Source organism: Cinclus cinclus, chromosome 22, assembly GCF_963662255.1.
Source record: "Cinclus cinclus chromosome 22, bCinCin1.1, whole genome shotgun sequence".
NCBI classification, from domain to species: domain Eukaryota; kingdom Metazoa; phylum Chordata; class Aves; order Passeriformes; family Cinclidae; genus Cinclus; species Cinclus cinclus.
In genome coordinates, this window is record NC_085067.1 from 1,161,730 (window position 1) to 1,179,241 (window position 17,512).

A 17,512-nucleotide genomic window follows, 5' to 3' on the forward strand; every position below is an offset into this window, starting at 1 on the left:
CTTCCAGCACAGAATTCCCACATTCACACCGAGACACGATTCCTGTTCTCTCCCCTCCACCGAAGCAGAGGTCCCGCACAGATTTCCAGGTTCTCCCGCACGTTCATCCACGTACCTGCCTCAGGACCGGGGGTGCACAGGGCAGGGAAGCACAAACTGCTCGGGCAGGGTGTGGAACACCCCTACACCCTCCCAGAGCCACAAACCCAATCCCAGCCTTCCTGCCCTTGGTTTGGCTCCCTGGGCACGAGGCAATCATCCCAAAAACCTCTCACCTGTGGGCACACTGTGGCCATGGTAATTAATGACCTGCAGCTGATCACCATCACCTTCCCAGCTGTTCCAAGGGAGGAAAAGCCCCACAGGTGTGCCCAGGGCAAATCCAAGGTGAGCCCAATTAGGAAGGTTGGTCCAGCTGGGAGGGATCTGCCCCCAGAGCCACCCTCTGTGACTTTTTTCAACACAAAATAAAACCAATTCCAACTCTCTGCTCACCTGCTCTGCACAGTGACTCCTTCAGGGCACATCCCAAGGCTCTGGGGGGGGCTCTAAATTTGGTGTTTATTGCTCAATCTGGACATGGATCAGTGCTAAAACAGAGGGATTTTTGCTCTTTGTAAAACCCTGTGCTCCTCTGCAGCTACAAGAGCAGAACTGGGAATAAAGTTTGCCCTTCTAAGGATAACTGAGTAATTCTGCTGTGAACCAAGGCACAAAAACCAAATCACAGGCATTTTTACACCCTGCTTTTCACTGCCACTGAGCTTTCCTGCAGCACTGAACTGGACAGGGAGGGAGGTCAGACATCTTTTACACCTGCTAGTGAGGGGTGGTGGCAGTCTGGGATTTTAACAATTAGCAAACAAAATAAAAGAGACAAAACAAACTGTTCGTTTTTCACATAGCCTAAGCCAAAATGTTTAATGAAAGCTCAGTCAGCCACTGGATTTGCAGGCACAGGAAGAACTCCCTCCTAATCCCAGGAAGACTGGCTGTTATTTTTTTGCCATGCCAGATTGCCAGTGACTGCTTCCTAAACTGTGTTACTTTTCTCTCAGCAAACAGCTGGAACATCTCATTTTCACACCTCAAAGGTGACTAATTCCATCAGGAGTCACTAAAATGCTGCAAAGCTCCCAATTTTCTGGTACTGCCATGCCTCATCCCACTCTGGATTTAAGCAAATGATGGAATGGGAAGAGCACATTATAACATTCTATAAATAGCACTTTCCTCAATCAACTATAAAAAGATGACACTTCAGACAGCTGCTGGAATACATCAAACAGGATCTTCCATTCCCCCAGCAGGAAACATCTTCACTACTGCAAACGAGACACCTGAACAGGCAGAACTTCCAGTTTTTAAAGAAAATGTTTTTAATTTTCCATTTTTACACTCGGTATTTTCCAACTCAGTTTCAGAATACAGTCGTGAACCTTTTCAAAAAAAATAAGATTATCTGTGACTTTATCAATGTGGAGCTGGACAGAGGGGAACATGTGTCACATGGAAGGCACCAGGATCCTGCTCCCTCAGGGAAATGTCCCAAAAGAGGGCTGGAGCTTGGCTCCTGGCAGGTGACACAGCTCAGCAGGGCTGTCAGGAGGGACAGGGGTTCTCCTTCTGTGTCCCTGCCAGCTCTGGTGGCTGCTCCTGCCTGTCCTTCCTCTTCTCCTGCAGGTCCTCCAGCACAGTTTGGAGCTGCAGCTGCAAGGCAGGATCCCTGGATCCAGCACCCTGCTGCTCCTGCTGAGCCATCTGCAGGGAAGGACAGAAAAAAAATCACATGAAACAGGGTGGAAAAAGCTTCTGAAAAGTGACAGAGGAGAGCAATAGCCCTCTGCGTGTCCAAAAACAGTTTAATTCATGCTGAGGTTATTATAGAGGCACAACAGGGTGTCACCATGGCAGGACATCTTCAGACAAGCTGCTGACCTCCAGCTAAAAAGTGGAAAAATTCAAGATACAACAACAAATACACAAAGTTACAAATGCTTTATACAGATAAACCATGGATTGTTTGAATGATTATTCAATTTCATCACCAGAAAAATGTATTTTCTGACCCACAAGTCCCTTAACCATGGCCAAGAGGAAAGGTTTCTCTGCACAGCACTGACATTTTAAGACCATCAGGTGTGTGACTGCTTTGCTGAGGATTTAGTTCAGACCACCCCAGCATTAAGGGCCTGGGAGTGGAGTTCTCTCAATCCACCAGCCAAGTATCTCTGTGATTATTCAATACTCACTTTATCTACTCCTCTCCTCTGTAAAATGATCCCACTGGCTAAAAGGGCTTTTCCTGTTTCTTCAAACAATTTCTCCTCTTCAATTTTCCCTTCTTCCTTCAGCTCATTGTACTTCTCAACAAACCTAGATTGAAAAATTTCCTTTTTGAACATTCACAAGTAACATTCTGGATCACTGACTGAAGAGGAGAAAGGGGCACACTCAGAAATATTCCTGGTTTAATTACCATCTTACCTCTGGCAAGTAGATTTGAAGTTTAACTGTGTCAGGTCGAAAGGTTTGGGGCCATTGCCATAAATTTGGTAAAACCTCCTGCTCAGAAAAGGAAACAGTTTAGATTCTGCAGGTATTTATAAACCCACCCTTATTTATTCATAAAGCTCACCCCGAGTTATTAATAAAAAGCACCCCTATTTATTAAAAAAGTCCCAACTTATTAATAAAAATCACTCCTATTTATTAATAAAACCCACCCGATTTATTCATAAAAGCACCCCTATTTATTAACAAAACCCACCCCAATTTATTAATAAAAAAGCACCCAATTTATTCATAAAATTCACCCTGATATATTAATAAAAAGCACGCCATTTATTCATGAAATTCACCCCGAATTAATTAATAAAAAGCAGCACTCCTAGTTATTCATAAACCCATCTCTAATTTATGCATAAAAACCCCGTTATTTATTCCAAAAACCACAAACCAAGCAGCAAAGGCTGGCGGCGGCTTTAGGAGCATTCTCGGGAGGGACACGGCACTGAGGGGACACGGCACTGAGGGGACACGGCACTGGGGGGACACGGCAGTGAAGGGACACGGCAGTGAGGGGACACGGCACTGAGGGGACACGGCAGTGAAGGGACACGGCATTGAAGGGACACGGCAGTGAAGGGACACGGCAGTGAGGGGACACGGCACTGAGGGGACACGGCAGTGAAGGGACACGGCATTGAAGGGACACGGCAGTGAAGGGACACGGCAGTGAAGGGACACGGCAGTGAAGGGACACGGCAGTGAGGGGACACGGCAGATGAAGGGACCGGCACTGAGGGGACACGGCAGTGAAGGGACACGGCACTGAGGGGACACGGCATTGAGGGGACACGGCATTGAGGGGACACGGCAGTGAAGGGACACGGCAGTGAAGGGACACGGCAGTGAGGGGACACGGCAGTGAGGGGACACGGCAGTGAGGGGACACGGCAGTGAGGGGACACGGCAGTGAAGGGACACGGCACTGAGGGGACACGGCATTGAGGGGACACGGCAATGAGGGGACACGGCAGTGAAGGGACACGGCACTGAGGGGACACGGCATTGAGGGGACACGGCATTGAGGGGACACGGCAGTGAAGGGACACGGCAGTGAAGGGACACGGCAGTGAAGGGACACGGCAGTGAAGGGACACGGCAGTGAGGGGACACGGCATTGAGGGGACACGGCACTGAGGGGACACGGCAGTGAAGGGACACGGCAGTGAAGGGACACGGCAGTGAGGGGACACGGCAGTGAGGGGACACGGCAGTGAAGGGACACGGCACTGAGGGGACACGGCACTGAGGGGACACGGCAGGTGCCGTCCCGGTGTGCCGGGGCCCAGCGCCGTGCCCGGGCCGCACTCACGCTCGCACGGTGTCCTCCCGGTAGAAGATGGGAGCGATGGGGTCGCGGGCAGTGCCACGGCGCTGCCGCGGCAGTCGGTACACGGGCTCCCGCAGCGGAGGGAACGCGGCGTACACGTCCAGCCACAGCGGCTTCTCCAGCAGCCCGATGCGCACCAGGTTCCGCGTCCTGCGGGAGACAAGCGACGGCGGGGAAGGCTCAGGGGGCCGCGCTCACGGGAGAACCGGGACCTTCAGCCCTCGCCCCGCTTGAACCCGCCTGCCCCGCACCGGCTGAACACGCTGCCGATCTTCTGCGTGCGGCTCCCGGCCATGGCGGCCATGGCGGCACCGCCGGACGGGCCCGGGGCCGCCCCACGCGCGGAACCGGAACCGGAAATGGGGCCGGAAGTGAGGCGGGCACGGAGCGGGCGGCAGGGCGCGCGGCCGAGTGTCGAGCGGCGGCGGGCGCAGGTGTCCAGGCAGCGCCAGCCGACGGCCGAGCCGCATCGCCCCCATCAGTTTCGCGCTGTCGCGACAGACGGGACCCGGCTCGGGTGTGGCGCGGCGCCCTCAGAGCCAGCCCGGGCAGCACCGGCAGTTCCGGGGCTCGTGGGAGCCTCGTCTCCTGCTGGCTGCTGGTGCCCTGTGGCAGAACCGCGGGGTATCCCGAGCTGGAGCCCGGGCAGCCTCGGTGATTCTCGTCAGGGAGCTATTAGGGTTGGAAAAGACCTCCAGGTTCATCAAGTTCAGCGCCTATTGGGGCTGGGTCTCGCCCGGATGGAGAGGGGACAGTGGGATCAGCACCAGGGGACAGAGGGATCAGCGCCAGTGTACACTGGGATCAGCACCAGCCCTATCCGGGGGCAGCCCCATGGTCGGATCCCACCCTGGGCAGCCCCAGCAGACAAGAGTGACCACCCACAGGACCACACTGTGTGGTTTTTAACCTCTGTTTATAAAATGGATTTTTATGAAATCCAGCCAGGTGCTGTGTGAACCCCTTCCCGCAACCTTTCCTGGTCACTAGGTGCAGCCCTTAGATTGGGAATGAGCTGCGGGCAAGGAATACTCATCCCTGCTTCCATGTCGCAGCCTGGCAGTAGGAAGGAAGGGGGCAGTACATTTCCGTACATTTGCAGGGCAGGCTGGCAGCCAGCAGCTATCCCTGGCCTCGGACATCTCCAGCCCCATCCCCAGCCAGCCCCGGGCTGTTCTCAGCTGTTGCTTTCCTTAAAACGCTGCTTGGAAGGCAAAAACCCTGTCCCTGTGCAGGAAAGGAATTCCAAACGGAGCAGCTGGAGCTGCTCCAAGGTTTGGGCAGGTCCTGGGCTCTGCAATTCCCAAGGCAGCAGCCGGGCTTTCTCCAGCCTTTTGGTGCTTTTGACATTTAAGGCAAGAACGCCTTGAGTTTTTTCAGGCTTTTCTTTCACAGGGAAGGTTTCTGAGCCACATGTGAGGCTGGAAAGCGCCGACCCTACCAGGAAATGCAAGCTGCCCCCGGATAGCTGGGCAGGACAGGTGGATTCTGTGCTATCCCTGCAAGTGATGGGGATTCTCCGTGTGCTCCCCGGGTTGCTTCCCCAGGGATGGGTCATTGGTTTCTTGAGGAAATAACTGGACATTAATTCAGTCCCATCAGGAGCAAACTAGGGCAGATTTGGTGTGTTTGCATCTGAGTGTCACAGCAGGGAGCTGGGCTAGAGCTTCCCCTTCCCTCCCCAGCCCTCTTTCTTTCTTCTTCCCCCTGTAAAGACTGGAAAAACATAGAGTGTTAAAAAAATATAGTGTTAAGAGTACAACAGGACTTTATTATAGGAATTACTATTCATCATCTTTAAGAAAAAATCACTTATGGAAATAAATTCTAAAATAGCCACACTCACAAACATCACAGATCGGTTTGTTTTGTTCTTTTGAAACCCTTTTTTAGAGAAATGATACAAACATCACTGAAAATTGTACATTTTTTATGTAAGAAATGCATTTTGGCTCCCAAGCCTTGTTTGTGGCCTTTCCACTCCTTAGACCTGACTTTTTGTTTTTTACAGGACACAAAATCAACCCCTCTGCATCCCCATTAAAATGATGCTTTGTGCCTCCAAGATCTTTTGACACGGCTACAGAGTGACATCACCCACAGGTTGTGCCTGGCCTTGGATGTTTAAGGGCAACTTGTTGGGTGGTGGTGGTGGCCAAACCGTGCCCAGGGCCCTGTGGCAGGCCTGGGTGGCCACGGTGCTCTTGGTGCAGGACCCCAGCAGGGCTGGGCACTGGCACCCAGCTCTCCCCTGCCCAGCTCACAGCCCCTGGCCACCCTTCCTTGCTGGCCCGGGACTGCTCCACCAGCACACCTTGGCTGGGTTACAGAGGTGACAAGTCACTTAAGGAGCAGCCTGAGAGGAAGGACAGTGTCCCCTCTCTGCCCTGGCTGCTGCTGAGATCAGCAGTGCAGCAGGACCGACCCATGGCCCTGTGCCAGACTCCCCAGGAAAGCTCAACCCATCCCTGCAGCCACGGCATGACCCAGCCCATCCCCAAACCCTGCACGGGCCAGCCCAGCCCTTCTGCCAGCACCTCGTGCTCTGAGAGAACAGAATTCCCTTCCTGCCCACTGGTGCTTCCTGCGCTCATGGAAAATTCGCTGGGACTGCATCTTGGTAGACAAGAGGCGCTGGAATGGTGACGAGCTGATCCACTTCCAAGTTTGATTTTCTTCCAAATATGCAGAGCTGCTTTGGACTGGGAAGGAGTAACAGCAGCCTCCTACGGCCCCCAGGGCCAGCAGAGGGCAGGGAAGCAGCCCCTCCTTCTCTTCAGCACTCTCAGAATGGAAGTCCCACCCAGGGACTAAAGGATTTTCCGTTCCCTGATTCACCCTTAGCCCCTTGCTCCCTGAGCCAGGTGCTCCTCCAGACCCACATCCTACCCTGGGCAGGGCAGAGCAGCCTGGGGCATTCTTTCCCTTGCAGCACCTCCTGACAGTTGTGCACACCACCAGGATCAGGGGTGCTGCCCTCGGTGTGGGACAGCCAGCGTGGCTTGGGGTACTCCTAACCTATCACTGTGCTGCCATGACTCAGGACATGCTCTTCAATGCTTCAAAAGCAAAGGAGAGGACACCAAAACTGGTATGGGCTGGGTGGGGGTAGGAATTCTGCTGCTTTGATTTTAGGAACTCAAAGCTTGCTGGCACCCCAGGGTGCTCCCAGCCCACTGCATCCTGTCCTGGCACCCCAGAATTTGTCTGAGCACTGGTGCTGCGGGCGATCTTTGTGCTACGGAGACATCAGCCAGAGCCTGCAGCCCCAGACACCTGGAAGCAGCCCCGGCCCTGGCCAGGAACCAGGAGAAAGTGAAGCTCACGGGATGCCCCTGATCCCCACCACGGCTGGAGGGGACGACAGCAGCGCTCAACAGGTGCAGCAGCTGCAGTGCTGCCGGGGGAGGAAATCTTGGCGTCCACTTCAAAGGCACGCGGGCTCCGTTGGGATTGAAGAGGAGCCTGCCGGGAGCCAGCGCCTGCAAGGGGGACTTTTGTTACCAAACGCTGCTGCGGAGAGGCAGGGAAAACAGTTGCGTGAGTGTTTGATGGCTGAGGCTTCTGCGTCTGCCGCCTTCACAGCTCCAATCCTGCAACATTTGTGCTGGTTGGCGGGAGCCAGAGAGTGAAACAGGCACGTCTAGAGCCACCTCCTGCATTTGGCAGGGAGCGTTGTGCCGACAGAGGAGAAGAAAATGTGCTGGCGGGAGCAAATTCTGACTTTACGCTCGTCACTCGTTACTTACGCAGCGAAGGATTTTGTTTGTGTAATTATTTTTAGCCTGACAGCATCTCCGAGGGCTGCAGGATTCAGGCGCTCTGGGCACAAGGAAGGGGCTCTGCTCCTGCCCCACACCAAACCCAGCAGTGCCCCCAAGCCCTGGTACAAACTCTCAGTGCTGAGAACACCTCCGCCAGCCCTGCCAGCCCCTGGCTTGGGCTTTGCCTCTTACCTACAGCGGGGGCATCCCTGGAGCTCCCAGACTCCAGGACCACCCCCAGCACCCCACACCCGGTGGGATGTGTCCTGCTCCATCAGTAAGGGTTAAACCGGTGTGAAATCCAGCCCTTGGTGCTGCCCCGCAGCAGCACAAAGCTTCCCAACTTCAAGGCAGTTGTAGCAATGCCGAAGGCAAAGGTTTAATTCAAAGTGAAACGCCTAGGAAAAGGCCTTTCCTTTATAAACAATTTATATTATTTGACTATTACCTGATCTGAATCTCTGCTCATTACTCCTAGCAATAATAGACAACGGCTGTTAGCTTCCCTTTCTCACGTGGATTTTGTCCCGGTGTGCGCAGAGTGAAGTTACATCACCACTACAGATATGTTCAGGAGTGCTCCGGCCAAGCCGACCCCACGTGCGAATGGATCCTCATTAGTACCGCTGATTTCATCCCTCCTTCCTGAGGCAGGGCTGCTCCTCCCCAGCCTGAGCTCGCTGGTTCCGCTTGCAGCAGCTGCCCGCCTTTTTTTTTTTTTTTTTCCTTTTTTTTTTTTTTCTTTTCCTTTTTGGCTGATTTGCTGGATAGGAAAAGTTGTTTTCAAACCACCGGTAAGAAAACATTGTGCCTCACTTCGATACTTTGTACTTCAGAGGAGTACAGCAGCAGAGGGGGAACAGCCAAAATCTGGGTGATCTGTTGGGTGGGTTTTTCCTTTTTCAGCCATCTCCTGATGAAGCCTCGGGCACGTCCTGTGCCAGCAAGAAACCCCAGTGCTGGGACCTGCAAGGAGGGGAAGAGGGGAAAGAGAACAGCTCAGGCTCAGCCACACAGTGCCAGCACCCGGGGCTGTCCCAGCCATGGCACCGTGGCCACTGATGAGGCTTTTCCCCACCCAGGCACGCTCTGGACAGACCCTAAAGCGCGTGGACCCTCCTGCAGCCAGGCTGGGCCATTCACACTGAAGTGATCATCCATCCTCTCACCGTTTACTGCCCTTCCTTCGGAGTCTCCTCCTCCTCCCGGAGCTGCTGCCGCCTTCCTTGGAAATCTTCATCTGAAAGGCAAAGGCAGGTGGGGGCTGTAGCCACCTCCACGCCAGGGCACTGCTGCACCACGGCCCCAGCTCCCCCAGGGGGAGGCAGCCCAGCTTTCCCCAGGGCAGGGTTTCCTTGCTCAAAGAGAATTCCCAGGGGGACCTGTGGAGGTGCTACCAGAACACACCTGGTAACACTGGATGGAGGTTTTTGGCCCACAGGGGTATTTCTGCCAGGCGTTCACACCTGAGCCAGCCCTGGGGTGATGTGGGGCCAGGGGACTCAGCCATGCCGAGCACAGTACACCCAGCACAGCCTGGCACAGCATTCCTTACCATATGCATGTCCTTCCACGTCATCGAGAAGATTTGCTGTGGAAGCTGCTGTCCCCATCCTGCACCCTCTGCTAAGGAAAACCAGTTGTGGCGCCAGGATGGCACCAGTCACCCTTCCCAGCTCTCATTCCAGCCACAAAGGTGCCCTTGGGGAGCCCCCAGGAGCACCTGAGCGAGGCCCCCCCCTGCCCCACAGCCCCTTTCAGGATACACTTGGTGCTTCAACAAGTGTTTTCTTTTTGATTTCCTCATCTTTGTCTTCTCGGAGAAGGCTCTGGCGAGTTCGAACAGCTTCTTGCGTGTGGCTGGAAGGAAGCAGCTGGGTGAGGGTCTCACCCCAAAACCCTTCCCAAAGCTGCCACGGGCAGTGGGAAGGAGAGGGGCAGGGCCAGGTGTGTGAGAGCCAACACCCTGTAGTGATGCCCTGGGTTTGCCAGACTCAGAAAGGGAGACAGGGACATCCTGGACACTGGTGGGAGGTCCAGCTAGTGGTGGGAAAAGCAGGCTGTGACTGCTCGGAGAAAGGATGAGTTTGGGAGAGTGCCAGGTATTGCTGTCATCTCCCCCTGCACACCCCACTCCCAGCTCCCCTCCATCCCTGCCAGGCTGCCAGCACAGGCCCTGCACACCGACTCACATTTTCCCATGTGTTTGAGTTTGTCTCGGAATAAGGCATCGTCGGACACGGCCCCGCCGGCCTCGCTGGTTACAGAGGGAGCCACATCACCTGCAAGGCAAACACCTGCTCACTGGGACTGCGGGCCTGCTGAGGGGGGACAAATTGCTTCCATCACCCAAAACCAGCACCAGCAAAGGGCAGAGCTGGGCAAAAGCGGGGCGCTGGCACATGGGGCTGTCTCTGGATGGGCAACCACAAGCCCTGGGACTGGGCTGGCAGCACACCCTCACCGTGCTCAGTCCCAGCACCAGCACCTCCCTCCAGGGTCAGCAGCCCCAAATTTCCCCAAGCTCTGACTGAGCTCTGGGTATTGGACTGTGCTACCCAGTGGATCAGGAGCAAGCCCAGCTCGGTCAGGGAAGCAGAAACCCCCAGAACCATGTCCCTGTTTGCCAGGTCTGTGAGACCAGCTGGAGCCCTGCCAGGCTGCCCAGGCTCACCCAGCCCCGTGTGGGGCCATCGACAGACACCAGCTCTAATTCTGACTCTGGGCAGCTGCTCTGCTCCGAGGTTAATCAGGATTACCCGGGAACAGTCATTATGCCTCCAGGCACAATTCTGCTCCAGCCCAGGCACGGGAGGGCAGGGATGCATGGATGGAGGCAGGATGCAGGAACACTTAAATGTGGGAAGGGCAGGAGCACCCATCCCCATGACCCACCAGCTCCTGTCCTGTGCTGGGAGGGCAGCAGAGAAAGATCAGCCACAGACACTTTGGGGGCAGCTGGGCAGGGGGATGGGAATGCAGGGGCTGTAGGGGATCCTGCTGTGGAGAGACAACGTGTCTTGAAAGTTACCTGATAATACGGAGGAGAAACCAAAGTCGTTGCTGACAGCAACACTGGTCGACTTGGATTTTTTTGACTCATATTTCAATCGATCTGAAAAACAAAAAGTGCAGCACACGCTCGATCAGACCCTCGAGGCAGAGCACATGGCTCTGCTCTCCTCTCCCCTCACAGCCCTCGAGGGACAGGCTGGTGGCAAGGGAGGGAGCTGGGGCTTTGCTTCAGCACAGCGACCGCAAGCACTTCAATGGGAGCCCGCAGCAGCAGAGGAACTGCCCACCCACCACAAGCACACCATGAGCACACCCGTGGTTTTCCTGCCAGGACTCTGCAAAGCACCAGGGACATGGCTGGGGAGGGCTCAGAGGGCATTTCCAAAGTTCCTTGTTATGGATTCTGCCAGAGATGGTGCAGAGGGGTGGGCAGGAGGAGGAGAGCAGGAGTGCAGGGAGCAGCCCACCAGGGGCAGCTCAGACCAGGAGCCCGCAGCTTGGCCACATCCTGTACTGGCACAAGCCCTGATCCTACGGGCAGGGCAATGCTGCCAGCAGCCAGTGTCACAGCAGGGCACAAACCCAAAAAAGCAGAAGTTTCTGAAGGCCCTTTTCACCTCTCTCCAGGGCGAGAAGGAAATCCCGGTTCCTCTGGAGCTCCTTCATGAACTCCTCGTTCTGCAGGAAGAGGGCGATGCGCTCATCCTCCAGGTACTGCTTCCAGCGCCGTTCCTGCTCCAGGGAGCCCTGGCCCCGCGGGACCAGCCCCCGTGGCACGGGCTGTCGGCAGCCGTGGGAGCCCTGCGAGAGGCAAACGTGGCACAGGCTGGGTGGTGCTCTCAGGGGTCCCTGCAGCAGCACCTCGGGCTGAGCTCGCCCTTTTGTCCCTCTGTTACTCCCCCAAGCCCCGGTGGCCACTGACTGCTGCTCCCCAGAAGGGTCTCTCCCTCCTCTACCCAACAGCCCAGGGCAAAAGGGACAAAGGGGGAACAGGGTATCACTGCCCCTTGGGAAGGGCGACAGGGCAGAGGGGACGGATATCCCACATGGGAACCTTTTGGAGCTCCTTTCGCAGAGCACAGGCTGGCATAGATTTTTAACTTTAAATCACAGGGTTGTGCCATAGCAGAACCTGGTGTGCAGGCACGAGAAGGGTCTCTCTCCCATCTCTAGAGAGCAGAGTCTGTCCTGCTGACAAACACCCCTGCACAAGGCACGTCACAGCTCACACCTGGGGAGCAGCACAGCCGCATGCTGCAGCAGCCTCATCCCTGCCTACAATATTTATCTGATTTGTAGCTGCTCCCAGAGAACCATAAAAAGCAAAAGCACACAATTACTGGGGAAAGAAAAGGGCAGCTGCTCCTCTCCTCCCCCTGAGCCCAAATGAATTGGCACGTTCCTATTCCCAGAAAGGTAATAGAGCCCGTGAAGCTCAACTTGCAGGGCAATCATTCATGAAAATGTGGTGGGCTGCCTTTGGAAATGAAACGCGAGGGAGGATCAGAGTGCCTGTAGCCCCCCCCAGTCCCTCACCATGCCAGGAGGGTGCTGGATCCATTTAGGAGTTCCTGTGTTAGCAAAGGGCCGAGGGATGCCCCAAATTGTGGCATGCCTGGAGATGAGGTGGATGCTTAAAACAACCATGGAGTACACATGGACTCTGACTTCCCAGGGGCAAATCCTCTGGCTTGCACTAGGTTTCCCACCCAAATTCTACTGCAGCAGCACTCAAGTGCCCTGGCAGTGCTGCTGCCCTTAGGAGCATTACTGGTCCTGCTGTTCCCCACCACAGCAGCAGGAAAGTTTTTCAAAGAATTAAAAATATTAGGTGCTTATGACAAGTGGCATTTCTGGCACTAATCACTAGGATAACAGCAGGAAATACATCAAAGCTTTGCTGAGATCTCTTTCAGACCTTGCCCACTTCAGTCTCTTGAACAGGACACGCTCCAAAACTTTCGGTTTAGTGCACACCTGGTACCCAGATGCTTCCAGCGTGCTGATGCCGCAAGCTCAGGGGGGCTGAGGACTGCGATGGTGTTCCATGGGCTGGAAGGGGTGGCCAAGCCTCACCTGTGTGCTGGCTGTCTGCTGGGGCAGGATGCGCAGGAAATCCTCGGGGAGGTTGCCCAGGAGTGGCGGGTTCCAGTTCCTGTAGTGCCCGGTGCTGCCAGGGCCGGGCACGTCCGTCCTGCAGGACAAGCACAGCCAGCACCTTTGGTGAGGAGAAACCCACCAACACCATCCATGTCAGCACGGCACAGGGCCTGGCACAGCAGTGCCTGGCACAGCAGAGCCAGCACAGCTCCACCAGCAGTGCTGGAAACAATGAAACACCAGCACATCCCTGAACCTGCAGCGTTAGCATCAGCTCTGGAGAGTGGAAGGCTTTCCTAGAGTGTTTGGAATCTCTGGGAGCTGCATTTCAAGCCTTGCCCTGCAACTCTGCATGCTGGGTTTTCCTTCTCCTCCCTGTTTTACTTGGACTCCATAAAACCAGCCCGGGGGAGCCCCAGCACTGCAGGGATTTGCCCACAAAGCTGACAAATGTCTTTCACCAGATGTCATACCCAGCCTGCAGAGGGGGCAGGGCTGGCACAGAGGTGCCTGGGGTTCACACTTGTTGTCCCACAGCCCCACACCTACAGGCGAGAGCCAGCCAAGGTGTGGGGTGAGGAGCCAGCACAGGGCCTGGCTGCCCAGCACCTGGTGTCTTCCAGCAGAGGCGAGTGCTCCTCACCCCCAGGAGCTGATTTTTGCCATTCCACATGCTGCTGCCGGAGCAGCTTTCCAGCCCCTCAGCTGTTCATGTTTTAAACCCTCACAGGGATTTCTGAGTCAGCTGTGAGCTTCATTCATTTCCCTTGGCTTTGTCTCACTCGACCCTTTAAGGAACAGGGCCAGACAGCCATGCCAGGGCCAGCCTGAGCCCCGTGTGCTGGCCCAGCGTGCCCCAGGAGCAGGAACTGTGCGGGGTTGGGGCTCACCTGGGTGGGGGGGTAGGTGGGACACGGGGGTAGTGGCTGCCCAGCACTTGGCTCTCGTAGGCAGGAGGGGAGTACACGGGAGGGGGCTCCTCATCCGAGCTGTCCGGCTCCAGGGTCCGCTCCAAGATCTGCAGGGTGAGAAGATGGGGTGAGGGAAATGCTCCCCAGTGAGCCAGGGCTCTACGTGCAGCAGCAAAACAGGGATGGCACGGGCTGAATGCTGCTGCAGAGACATGGGGCAACCTGCTGACACTGGACCTCCTGAACCAGGGGGGTTTTGGTGGAGTTTGGAGGTACTGTTTCAAGGGCAGAGGGTGGGTGAGCCTCTCCTTGGGTGCACACGGAGTCTCTCTGGCTGCAGCAGAAGGGTCTCTGCTGGGTTTTGGGGTGAGGGAGAGAGGGGAGAGCACTTGCCTTGAGCCTAAAGCACTGCCCATGCCAATCTTTGGTGCATCAGCCAAGCTGATCCAGGCACCCAAACCTCTGCCAGCCTGCAGCAGTTGAGTAACACCATGCCCAGGCAGGAGGGGGCAGGATGAGACTGAGGTGCCCACTCACGACGACCCAGCTGTGGAAGCCAGAGCCCAGAGAGGAGACCCCCAGTCAGGTTACCTCGGGGGGGATGCTGTCCTCCGAGTCGGAGCTGTCGTCACAGCCGCTGCCGTCCAGGTTCATCTGCAGGAGCTGGTCGATGGTGGCGTCCACGGCGCCGTTGTTGGCTCTCAGGACGCACTCGATGATGTCGTAGTCCATGTTGGGGAACATGGTCTTGAAGTCCTCCATGGCCTGGTTGAACTCCAGGCGTCTCACCTGCCTGGTGGGGCGGCTGTTGTTGAGCTCCTGGGCGGAGGAGCCGCCGCGGGAGCCGCCGTTGCTGCTGCTCCGACGGAAGAGGCTCGTCATGGCGGGGCGGCTGCGGGGGCTCGGTGCTGTGCCCGTGCCCCTCCTCACGGGGGGCTGCCCCGGCTGCCAGCCGGGACCATGGGTGGGCGGCGGGGGTCCCGTTCCCCGCGGCCGGCGGCCCCGCGCGTCAGCCCCCGGCGCACGGCTGCATCCTCCCACCTGCACAGGGGACACGGGACAAAGTCACCCAGGGGACAAAGTCACCCTGACATTCTGTTCCGTTCCACCCATCCCACTGCATCCTGCTGGGACTGAGCCATCCCTGCAGCGGGCCCGGCTCGCCGGAGCGTGGATGTGCCGGGCCAGGAGCTGTACCAACAAAATGTGAGGCAAGAAAAATGGCATTACTTCCACTGCTGAGGGCTGCCCAGATTGAACGTTTCCAGGTTTGACATGTATTTATAAACACAGTAAAATCACTCTTTAAAATAAGACATGGAGTCGGCTCAGAGAGTGTCAGAGCAGGGGGCTAAAATGCTCTGCAGCACGGCAAATCGACCCTTTGGAAAAGCCACCAAATCCAAGATTAACATTCACTTTAAAACCATAAACAGATTATACAGCTACTGCTTCTCGTTTGAAAATGCAGGGCCAAATTCAGTTCTGGATTAACTCCACTGTTTGAAACAGAATTACCCTAGGAACACTTTTGATCCATAATATCATTTTCAAAGGCTTTTTCCTAAGCGACAGGCAGAGAGTTCCGAATAACTGTCCCTAAATGGTATTTAATGCAGAAGAACGTGCCAAGCACATTTCTTAGTGAAATGGTATAATCAGATTCCAAGCCATTAAGAGGAGCAGTCACCTCTGAAGGTCACCTGGGCTCCCCCCTGCCCAGCAGGACCGTGTGTGACAGCCATGTCCCCAGTGCTCGGCTCCTGTGCCAGCCCACAGCCCTGAGTTGCTCCAAGGGGTTCCCAGAGGCTTCCAGAGGCTGCTGAGAATGAAACACACTGGCAACACGTGGGGAACTCAGGGAGAAGTTCACTTTTTGCCACACTGCTTTGCCTTCATCCCTGGGGACAGTGCCGCTCTGGCTCAGAACCAGAGGAATCACGGGGATGGATTCCTGCTCCAAGCACACTCTGCTCTCCTTCCCTGGCTTTTTTGTAATCCTGGAAGCATTTGCATTTGGGTTTACCACAGCAGCAGCCCTGTGCTAACACCAGCACCCAACCAGTCCCACACCTCGGTCCCTGGGCTGGGCATGGTGCCAGGGGGCATCCAGTGCCACCTTCCCATGGAATTTGCTCCCAGGCAGGACAGAACCCAGAGAAAAGCAGCAGGACAATTACTGTCAGGCAGAAGGGGCCATTTCCAAACAGCACCAGGAGCCCCCAGCTCGCTCTTGCTCACTAATAATATCCATTTAACTGGTCACTCAGCCAGGAATTGTCTCCATCCCAGTAATACTCAGTCCTCAGGATCAGCTTGCAAGGAGTCAGGCATGGAGCAGAGCTGTGTGAGCAGAGCAGGAACAATTCCGACAGCTCTGCCTGGCTCTGTTCACTGAGGACAAATAAATCCGCTGGAGTCAATTAATAAAACACTGCTGCTCAGTTCCTCCTCCACTCCCCTGACTCACTCCCAGCAAAGAGCCCGCATTGTTCACACCTCTGGAATTATACTTTAATTGCAATATTGCATGGCTGGTTTAGTCACGTATTAAATTGAGTTGTAACACATTCACAGGGTACACACCTCCTTACGAGATTTGGCTACTCCAAGAGGATGGGGAACGAGCCTGGACACCCATGGGAGCACAGTTTATACTGGATACGCACACACATGATCCACGAATGGAGATGAAAGCTTCTGTGGAGGACAATTAGCTCAGCAATGCTGTGCCAGCCCATTAACCTCAAATAGCAAAATAACCCCAAAATGCCAGGCTGGAAGTCCCCAGATCTCCCCAAAGTAACCAAAGTACCTGTGCCTGGGGAGCCTTTGTTTCCCAGCATTTGAGCTTTGAGTGTGTATTTAAAGGCTTCCCTGTAACCATGAGGGACATGGCTGTGCCAGGCACTGGCAATCCCCCTGTTGCCAACACCAACTCTGGGGAGGTGTTAGTCAACACAGCACAAGAGTCTGGGACAGCTCCCTGCAAGTGCTGGAAAGTGTGACTGAGCACAGCAATGTGCTGAGCCATGGAAATCTGGTCAGAAGATGAACAAAATTAAGCATGGGGACAAGATATTTTACACCAGAAAGGCTGCACTGCACATCCGGCTTCAAACAGTCCCAAGGGAATGTGTTGGGATCTTCCCTGCCCTGGGATACACCCCAGGAATTCTGGGCTGGCAGGGCACAGACCAGGCCTTTAAACCTATTTTTCAAAGTCCTGCTGATAATCCAAAGAAATGCAAATCAGTACATCAGCGTGAGTTAAAATCCAGGGAAAAGCAAGTGGCCCTGTTGGCAGGAGTTGATTCAGAAGACCCACAGGTATCTGTGTTCCGAGGATCCTCCCCAGAGGATCCTCCCCTGTTCCTGAGTGTGCAGCCGTGTGCTCAGGTGAGCAGTGGGGAGGGCAGAGGGACCCCGCTGGCAGCTGGGGAAGGGGCTCGACGTCTTATTTCTGTGATGTCAGTGAGGGGCTGGGAAGATGCCAGGAAAAGCAAAATCCTTTGGATTTCTCAAGAAGGAAGGAAGGAAGAAGCTGGCATGTGAGTGCAGCCTAGGCGTGGGCACAGACAGGGGCACTCGGGCACGGGCTGGGCTCCTGCTCCCCTCCTGCCCCTTGAGCAGGATGAGGCTCTGAGGACTCATTTGGCTGCTGCCTGATGGACTTTCTCCCTGCCTGACAGCAGCTTCCTCCCTGTTGTCCCACACAAGGACCCTGAATGCTGTTATTCATCCACCAAACCCAGGCGCACGCATAATCCTTCGCCCTTCTGCTGTGCCCATCCCAGGAGGAGCTTAAAGGCTTTGCAAGCTCC

The 17,512-nt window shown here is 55.4% G+C and overlaps 2 protein-coding genes across 2 annotated transcripts; both read right to left on the reverse strand.

The window, feature by feature from the left end:
* Positions 1 to 1,355: 1,355 nt before the first annotated feature.
* Positions 1,356 to 4,234, reverse strand: MRPS23 (mitochondrial ribosomal protein S23). Its single transcript, XM_062507037.1, has 5 exons — positions 4,150 to 4,234; positions 3,881 to 4,048; positions 2,488 to 2,565; positions 2,253 to 2,376; positions 1,356 to 1,761 (listed from the first exon to the last, which is right to left on the reverse strand). Exons 1-5 carry the CDS (start codon positions 4,200 to 4,202, stop codon positions 1,603 to 1,605), a joined length of 582 nt encoding a protein of 193 aa, XP_062363021.1. The 5' UTR covers positions 4,203 to 4,234; the 3' UTR covers positions 1,356 to 1,602.
* Positions 4,235 to 8,385: 4,151 nt separating this feature from the next.
* On the reverse strand, positions 8,386 to 14,570 carry CUEDC1 (CUE domain containing 1). The gene is made up of 10 exons (XM_062507134.1): positions 14,280 to 14,570; positions 13,668 to 13,795; positions 12,754 to 12,871; positions 11,295 to 11,478; positions 10,694 to 10,777; positions 9,855 to 9,944; positions 9,429 to 9,522; positions 9,218 to 9,276; positions 8,832 to 8,902; positions 8,386 to 8,628 (listed from the first exon to the last, which is right to left on the reverse strand). Exons 1-9 carry the CDS (start codon positions 14,568 to 14,570, stop codon positions 8,835 to 8,837), a joined length of 1,116 nt encoding a protein of 371 aa, XP_062363118.1. The 3' UTR covers positions 8,386 to 8,628; positions 8,832 to 8,834.
* Between the last annotated feature and the right edge of the window lie 2,942 nt (positions 14,571 to 17,512).

Excerpts from the sequence above, each read along its gene's own strand:
- CUEDC1 (XM_062507134.1), bottom strand. The coding sequence starts at position 14,570 with ATGACGAGCCTCTTCCGTCGGAGCAGCAGCAACGGCGGCTCCCGCGGC. Across the intron at positions 10,778-11,294 it reads CCTTCTCGCCCTGGAGAGAG|ATCGATTGAAATATGAGTCA; the intron begins GTGAAAAGGGCC and ends TTTGTTTTTCAG. Across the intron at positions 9,945-10,693 it reads TTTCTCCTCCGTATTATCAG|GTGATGTGGCTCCCTCTGTA; the intron begins GTAACTTTCAAG and ends TTTGCCTTGCAG.
- MRPS23 (XM_062507037.1), bottom strand. The coding sequence starts at position 4,202 with ATGGCCGCCATGGCCGGGAGCCGCACGCAGAAGATCGGCAGCGTGTTC. Across the intron at positions 2,566-3,880 it reads CGGGAGGACACCGTGCGAGC|GAGGTTTTACCAAATTTATG; the intron begins GTGAGTGCGGCC and ends TTTTCTGAGCAG. Across the intron at positions 1,762-2,252 it reads AGAGGAGAGGAGTAGATAAA|ATGGCTCAGCAGGAGCAGCA; the intron begins GTGAGTATTGAA and ends CCTTCCCTGCAG.